General features: G+C 50.4%; 1 protein-coding gene across 1 annotated transcript; it reads right to left on the bottom strand.

Annotated features, from left to right (window-relative positions):
- Positions 1–2,233: 2,233 nt before the first annotated feature.
- On the bottom strand, positions 2,234–7,999 carry MEX3D (mex-3 RNA binding family member D). Its single transcript, XM_081846177.1, has 2 exons — positions 7,186–7,999; positions 2,234–3,562 (listed from the first exon to the last, which is right to left on the bottom strand). Exons 1-2 carry the CDS (start codon positions 7,889–7,891, stop codon positions 2,319–2,321), a joined length of 1,950 nt encoding a protein of 649 aa, XP_081702303.1. The 5' UTR covers positions 7,892–7,999; the 3' UTR covers positions 2,234–2,318.
- Between the last annotated feature and the right edge of the window lie 540 nt (positions 8,000–8,539).

The raw sequence follows: 8,539 nt of genomic DNA, 5'->3' as shown, positions 1-8,539 counted from the left end.
CCAAACAATGGCTATCATCAGTGCAGTAAGAAAAAAATATATTTTAATTTTTATAATCTACAATACTGACCTATTTATTTTATAGTACAGCGCATTGATTATTGCTTTCATTTTATGGATCGATGGTCTCGTTAGCAAAATTCACATTAAATGGCTGTTTTAGGGGTTGTTCTTAAAAGTCTGGAACGGGTTAATCCGTTTGAATTACTTTCTATGAGAAAGCGTGCCTTGCTTTTGGAACGGACTTCGAGAACGGATTAAGTTTGAGAACCAAGGTACCACTGTATCGTATATGAATATCTCATAAGCGTAAATGTCTCTAACGGACGTTAGCTTGTGAGGTTGCCAAATGCACACATTGGCCGCAGCGCCTCTGCTTATTCGGGTTGCCAACTTACCAAAGGACCCAGGTGCATTTTTAAATTTTCTGGCAATGTGGCTTGACAAGAGTTCCCAGGGCCAGACATTTGGCCCCCCTCAATGCTAGGATGTTCCCCCCAGAATCTGTTGTAAGGCACGATACATGCTTAAACTTTGAAAGTTTACCCACAATAACGCCCAGACCCGAACCCGCCGGCTGCACGACGCAAGTGCTTCATCGGTAGCAAAAAAAGTCTTTATTCTTCTTATTGTTTTATTCTTATTATTAAGAAGGCTCTGAAAGTTCAAAAAAATAAATCTCTACATACAATTCTCATAATCGGCAAGTGAGATCACCAAATATATATATGAGAAGAACTTTAGCCGCGGTCGGGTTAAAGCTCCGGCCCCCGTCCCAGCCCCCCTCCCTCCTCCCCCCCTTCTTTAAAAAATAAAATATATTTTAGTTCTTAAAATTTATTCAATAAAGTAAATTATTCTCCCCTAGAAATTCCCTACATATACACAGAAGTAAAAAATAAAAGTTTTCTTTTTTTAAAAAAACGAAACAAAACCCAGGCCGAGAAAAAGAAAAACGAGAGATAATGGGGTGTAACCAAGCCCCTACTCTTGAGTAGGCCCATTGAAATTAATGGACTCACTCGTTTAAATGGGTCTAACCCCGAATACAGGCATTTTTTCCTTTCTGTGTGTGCGTATTCATGACTTAAATTGGCATAAGGGGCAATGCGCCCTCATAGATTCACCCCATCTTTTCCGATCGGGGTGAACCCCCAAATCACCTCCTCACTTCTCTTCTCATGGATTTTTTTGGAGGTGGGACAGCGGGTTTTTCTTTGTCTTACCAACAAAAATTATATATGTATGTCCACCTAAATATGTCTGAGCTCTAATGTTAACTGGAGAAGACTCATTGCAAAAATTGATGCAATTTAAACCCACTGAACGGGTTTACTCTGCGTACGGCTAAGGAAGGTAGACACATCGGGCTGGATCGGGCATTTACACAGAGTAGACCCATTGCGATCCATGGGCATGGCCAACGTCAGCCCGGGGACATGAATAACGGCTGCATTTGCGGCACCACAAAGTCCTGGGAAGCGTAGTTTGTTCAGGGCGCTGAGAGTGGTGAGGCGACCCACCGGCCCCCTTTGAAAAAAACTACAATTCCCAGAGTTCCCTGGGAAGAGGGGCTGGTTGCCAAACTACTTTGGGAACTGTAGCGCTGAGAGTTGCTAGGAGACCGGCACCCCGTTGCCCTCTCGGCAACTATGCTTCCCGGAATCCTCAGGACTGTTAAAAGCGGCGCCGTTCTGCTTTAAATGCATGGTTGTGGATTTGGCCCGTTGACAGAGGTTCTGCAGAACTGAGCCGAACGCAATCCACAAACCCGGAACTGCAGACCACCACCCCCCCAAAAAAAAATGTATATGCAAAAATATTAATAGACGGTGTTCTCGATTAAAGAACATCATCCGTGGCCCCTTTCATAGTGCATGTGGACCTCGGTTTTCGCTCGGTGCGTTAGTGTTCGTAAAAAAAGAGAGAACGAAAATACTGCTATCTGGAGGAAAAGGTTGCGCCCGGACTGAGTTAAAGCTATCCTGTAAACAATATTGTTTTAAAATATATTTCTGTCGGCCCAACTCTTGAAATCAGCGCGGCGCTTCCATCCCCGCCCTCCCGCTCCCCCAAATTCATTTCATTCCCCTCCCCCCTCCAAATCTCGTTTATTACGCAGCGAAGGCGTAACTTACAATTGCATTTGGGGCGCCCCTCTCCCTCCCCGCCGCAATCCGCCGTATTTGTGTGTGCTTTTTTATATATATATAAAAAAGGTTGATAGAAACAGTTTGGAAGTTCGCAAAAAGCCGGCTGTGTTTTCATAAAGGGGGGTGGGGAAAGGGGGCCGCCGGACCCCCGGGAACCCGCCGCGCCTATGAGAAAATGTGGATGGCTTGCGTGGCGGGCGTGTGGCAGGCCGGGCACTCGGGGTCGGAGCGGCCGCAGATGCGCATGGCGCACTCCATGCAGAAGAGGTTGTGGCCGCAGGGCACCAAGGCAGCGATCACCTCGCTCTCAAAACAGACCATGCACTCGCGGGAAGCTTTGCGCGGGCCCTCGGAGCCGGTGGAGTCGGTGGGGGAGCCCGACGCGGCCGAGAGGCTCCCGGGCAGCGACGACGATGACGACGAGTAGCCCGTGCTGTTAGAAAAGGATGAGAGGGAGCCCTGCGGTGGCAGCCAGGGGATGGCGCTGACCGGATCGCTCGGGATCCGGCGGGCCAGCGGGTGCTCCAGGGCTGCCGCGGCCTCCGGGAAGGTGGGCGAGTGCCGCGGCGTGCTTTTGCGCCGCTGTGAAGCGCCGCTGTGCGAGGAGGAGGAAGACCGGCTGAAGGCCTGGAGCGGGTCGGCAGGGGGCTCGAACGGAGACCAGATGTGGGCCGGCGCCGCCAGCTCCAAGGGGAGGAAGTCGAAGGCAAAATCGCCGTCGTCCGAGCCCAGAGCGTCGCTGAAGGGGAAGCCGCCGGAGCCGCTGCCGAACGGGCTGCCGGGGGCTCCGTCAGGAACGGGGCCACCGAAATAGGTCTCCGCCGGGGAAGCGTCGCTGCGGAGGCCGGGTAGGGCACGGCGGGCCGGATTGGGAGCTTTGGACCACAGGCTGGAGGGTCCGCCGGACAGGAGGTCCAAGCAGACGTCGGTGCCGTTGGAGTGGAAGTCGTTGTCGGCGTTGACGTCGATGAAGGAGCCGGTGCGCATGGTGATATGGGCCTCAATTTCCTCCCGCGCCCGGTCGACGTTCTCGGGCATGCCGGTCACCTCGAAGACGGGCTCCTTGTCTCGGCTGGGGGTCACGATGTACGTGTGGGTCTGCTGCTGGATGCGTTTGATGGTGGCGCCTTTGGGGCCCACAACCAGGCCCACCACTCGGTACGGGACGCGGACCTGGATGGTTGTCTGTCCTGGGAGGTTCGGAGGGCCGAGGATCGAGCCCCCCGTGCCGCTGGCTTTGTTCCGCGTGGCTCGGATCATGGAGAAATGTTCGGCGGCCGAAAGGATCTCGCGCTTGGCCATTTCCACGTCCTCTTTCCTCCCCGTCACGATGAAGACCGGCTCCTCGCCTCGTACCGGGGTCTTGATATAGGTGTTGGTTTTTGCCCGCAAGGCTTTGATCTTGCACCCTGGAGCCGGGCGGAAGAGAAACGGTCGAAATGTTAGCTCTCGGTCAAAATATACGTTCAAAAGTACCGTATTTTTCACTCTATAAGACACTATAAGACGCACTAGACCACAAGACGCACCTAGTTTTTGGAGGAGGAAAACAAAACAAAAAATATTCTGAATCCCAGAAGCCAGAACAGCAAGAGGGATCGCTGCTCAGTGAAAGCAGCGATCCCTCTTGCTGTTCTGGCTTCTGGGATAGCTGCGCAGCCTGCATTCGCCCCATAAGACGCACACACATTTCCCCTTACTTTTAGGAGGGAAAAAGTGCGTCTTATAGAGCAAAAAATATGGTACTTTCCCAAGAAAACCAGCGTCCTTAAAGATGTCAGATTGTTTTTGTGTGCTACAACTGCAGCTAGAATTTTGTTAGCTAAGAATTGGAAATCGCAAGAAGTCCCAACAGTGGAGGAATGGCAGATGAAGATGATGGACTTTTCGGAAGAGTCCGCAACCAGGAGGAGGAGGAGGAGGAGTACCAGGAGGAATGGATGAAATTCAAAGGCTATTTAGTTAAATATGCTAAGATAACTTAACTGGGAACACTTGCAAATATCAGATAGGCTTAGGATTTAAATAGGTGATGTTAGAGAATAAAATGTTTAAAGTCAAAATGAAAAGAAAGAATGATGCTAACTGATTAAGTTAAATTTTATGAGAAATTTAGTTTTGGAAAACTGTTACACTGAAATTCAGCCAGGGGGACTAGAGGAAGTCACCTAACAATGTTATGAAGATTGGATTAAGTATAGATAAGATTTATGCTTGTTTGTTTGTTTTAAAAATTTTGGAAAATCAATAAAAAAAAATGAAAAAAGAAAGAAAGAAAACCAGCGTCCTTTTTGATTGGGGATAATTCAGACCGAAATACCCAGGTGTCAAAAATGGTTATTTATGTATGTCACTACTGCGGCTAGGGCCGGATTTAGGTTTGATGCGTCCCTCAGCTCCTGAAGTTAATGGGGCCCTTTATATGTCCAGCTGTCCTTTGTCAGCAACAAATTGCCGCTGGTTTTTGTGTGTTGAAAATATGCTATATGGTCATTTATGGACCTAATAGGTATCTCAAGCCATTTGCACGTAACAAAATATGTATTTTATCAAAGTAATGGTTTTTGCTAAAATACAATTAAGAAGAGGTATATTAATAGTGAAATGCAATTAAGAAGAAGTATATTAATAGTGAAATACAACTAAGAAGAAGTATATTAACAGTGACATAATTATTATGCTCTAACTTAAAATGATTTTTTTTATCCACGACAAACTTAATAATGCAAACACATTGGCATTTGGCAATAACAAACGTTCCTTTAGAAACACAATTTACAAAGACTCATAATCTAGTCTCTGGAAACTTGCTATAACATGAAATAATAATAATACTGACATCACAGGAACCTACACAACACAAAACACTGTTGCTGTATGAAGGTTTTATTTTGTTTGCTTTTTATCTTATATTTTGTAAATGTACATCCAGGTGTTTTTTTCCCTTCAATTTTTTTTGGGCCCCCCCCCAAGAGAGTGGGGCTCTAAGCTAGAGCTTGTTTAGCTTATACGTAAATCTGTTACTGAACCCAATGCATCTCCCCACCCTCCTGTGCAAAAAAAACCTGAAGCTGGACATAGTCTAAATTTAAGATGGGCGTGGCCCAGGGGGCGGGGAAAGGGGTGTGTGTGCTCCCGGAGCGGTCCAATCGGAAGCAGGGAGCGTGATGTCACTGCTTTCGAGACAGCGTGCATCTCTCACAAAGGGAACAAAGCGAAGATTAAACAAAGGGGAGGGGGCGTGTTGAGAGATGCACCCCCCCCCAAAAAAGAACATTAGGGGGAAAATAAGAAAATATAAAAACAGCCAAGCAAAACCCCAAAGCGAGAAGTTGGGAATTCAGGAAGATTGCACAGGAGCTGAAGGAACAAAGGCAAGGAAGCTTGCAGCATATGGGAAGCCCAGCCTTAAATATAGAGAGATTTGGGGAAATGCTGGGGGTGTGGGGGTGTGGAATTGCACGTCACAACCGGTTCCACGCTTAAAGCAGGAAGGGTGCGATACTGTTCCATTTTGGGTTGTTTTTTTTGCAAACTCTAAACATATGCTTTAAAACTAGGTTTGCTTTCATCCGTATTTTATTTTTGCAAAAAGCAAAGGGGCGGTGGTTTAATATTCAACCTACTCCCCTTTCTAGGCCATTTAAAAAAAAATATCTATCTTCCTTTTCCAAGCAGGGAATCAAAGACACATCAGGGTTTGTTTTAAAAAAAGAGAGGGGTTTTGTTTTGAAAAGGTGAAGTTTGGAAGTCAAAACACAAGACAAAGACGCAAATGGGAACACCAAGGTCCATCAAGAATTTTGGGAGGGTTTCTTTGGGGGGTGGGGAAATGACCGATGGCAAAGTTAGTCCTACTCAGAGTAAGCCCACTGAAATCCAGGCCCGTTCGTTCTAGGCCCATCGAACCTGAGCAGAGCTCGATCGGATGCAACCCTTTTTTTATTTTAATTTTAATTTCAGCGGAAGGTTCAAAAGCTTTGACAGTTTTACCTGGGTCGTATTGGGAGGCAAACCTTGCACACAGGCTGACATGGGTCTCCCAGAGAGGAGGGATTCCAGCCCCCCCCCTTCCAATATCAAAAATCTCTTGCCCAAATCTCTCTTTCTGTGCCTCTCCTTTTTATAAAAGCGAGGGCAGGTCTGAACAGATATAAAAAGAGACACTGATTTATTTCGCTTTGGGATGGGGAAAAAGTCAAGCGCTCTCCAAACTTCCTTCCCTTCCCTTCTCGCTGTTCCTAGGATACAGAAGAACAAAAGGATTTGGGGTTTGTGTGGGGTTCCCCCTCCCCAGTCATCCCAAAGCAGAAATGGGATAGGCCTAGAGTTTAAGGCAGTTCCTGGCCTGGGGGAATCTTTAGAGGCCTTAAAATCTGCGAGAAAAAGCTCTACAGGGCTGCCTTTATAAACTCAGGTGGTAAGCAATTTGGTGGGGGTATTTTTTTTTGGGGGGGGAGGAAGTCACAGAGAGGTAAACTCCCTCCCTCAATTTCTATCCTACGTTGAAAAACGGTAACCATATATTTATGTTAGACCATTTTTTGTAGGAGGAGTGTCCTCTAGCTTAGCTCCCAATATCCGCCCCCCCCCCCCCGCAAGCATGCCTGGTCTCTAATTTCACCCTTCCTCCACGAAAATCCCATTTCCAAGAGAGAAATGGCTCTGGCCTTGGGATTTTTCTTCGTAAGGCGCTGCCTAGAAGATGCCCATTTTATTTCTTGGTTAAAAGAAAGTTAAGGGGGGGGGCAGGCCACACTGAAAACACAGGCCACCCCCATGCAAAAATAATAATAATGACCACTCCCCCCCCAAAGGAAACTCACAAGTGAGTTTTACTAAGTGGGTGTCTTGGCAATGCAAGTGGGGTATAAATAGTAAAATTATTATTTGCGCATTTCGGAAAGGGTCTCCCTGTCACGGCTCCTCACCTGCTGGGCTCCTGTTCCAAGGTGGGCAAAGCAAACCAGTGCCCCCCCCCACCAAAACCCACCCCAGGGGTTCCCCATTAATTGCAGCTTTTATCATTTACCTTGCCTGCCCACAATTTCGGCCACATGTTCCGAACTGGGCACGGAGACACACTCGGTCATGTTGACACTCCTCTTGCGGCTTCCAATGCTGCCCAGGTGCTGCCCGGCCAGCAGGGGGGGCTGCGGGGCGTGGGGGGGCCCCAAGTGGGCTGGGAAGGCCCCAAAGATCTCGGGGGCCGGCGGGGCGCTGCCGACTTCGGGGCCCAGGAGGTGCAGAGCCGCCGCTCCTCCTGCTCCTCCAGCATAGGCAAAGCGGTCCAGCCCCTCTGCCTCTTCCAGAAGCGGTCCATGGTCTCCATCCTTCTTGGGATGCTGATGTTGCTGCTGCGCCGCCGCATCCTCCTCCTCTTCTCCTCCTCTACCCTCCTCCTCAGCCTTTCCTCTAGCCGCTTCCTCCTCCTCCTCCTCCTTAGCCAAGCCCAAGATGGAGAGCTGGTCCAGGGCGAAGCGGAGAGCGGCCGAGGGGTCCTCCTCCTCCTCTTCTTCTTCTCCATCATCTTTATCCTCAGCATCCTCATCCCTCTGGTGGTCCTCCGTCGCAGGAGGAGAAGGATGCTCTGAGAGGTCTCCCTTGGCAAGGAGGATGCTGTTGGGGTCGAAGCAAGCGGGGGGCAGGATCTGGGGGTTCAGCAGCAGGCTGCCCAAGCCGGGAGGGGGGCAGCAGGTGCCGGGGCCCCCCTCCAGCTGGTAGAGGGCGCTGGGCATGGCAGGCCCCCGACCCCCTCCTCCCTCTCCCTCCTCCTCCTCCTCCTCCTCTTCCTCCTGCTGGCCCCCCAGCCTGGGACCCCCGGCTTTTGGGGGGCTGCGCACCGCCCCCAGCCGCCGCCCGCCTTTGCGCGCGCCCCAGCCCCTTCGCCCAGCCCCCCCTCTTTTGTTTGCAAGCCCATCCAAGGAAGGAGGAGGAGAGAGAGAGAGAGAGAGAGAGAGAGAGGGAGGGAAGGAAGGAAGGAAGGAGGAGAAGGAGGAGGGGAGCCCAGCCAGCTGCCCCGCACCCACCAGGCGCCCGAGCCTCGCCCCGCGACGCCCGCGCGTCACCCGGTGCCCAACAATGAGAGCCGGCGCCGGGAGGAGCGGCCGGGAGCGCGCATGCGCCCAGGGGGGGGGGAGAAGCAGGGGGAGGGCAAATCACAGCCACGCCCTCCTCGCCTCCCCCTCCGCCGCCCTGGACTCTTGGGGGGCAAGTGGCAGGGGCTGGGGGGCGATTGCTGCTGCTGCTGTTGCGGGTCGTCTTTTTTTTCTTTCTTTCTTTTTCTCCCCCCTCCCTCCCTCTGTCCCTGCTTCATTCCTTCCCTCCCTCTCTCTTTACTTCCAACCTTCCTCCCTTCCCTTCCGTCTCTATCCTTCCTTCCTTCC

Source organism: Podarcis erhardii (genome assembly GCF_964252035.2).
Source record: "Podarcis erhardii genome assembly, chromosome: 18".
In the NCBI taxonomy this organism is placed as follows: Eukaryota; Metazoa; Chordata; class Lepidosauria; order Squamata; family Lacertidae; genus Podarcis; species Podarcis erhardii.
Note: the sequence above shows the minus strand (reverse complement) of the source record. Positions and strands in the feature narration are given on the sequence as shown.

Coding starts and splice junctions, on each gene's coding strand:
- MEX3D (XM_081846177.1), bottom strand. CDS start 7,891: ATGCCCAGCGCCCTCTACCAGCTGGAGGGGGGCCCCGGCACCTGCTGC. Junction 3,563..7,185: donor CGAAATTGTGGGCAGGCAAG/GTAAATGATAAA, acceptor GCCCGGCTCCAG/GGTGCAAGATCAAAGCCTTG.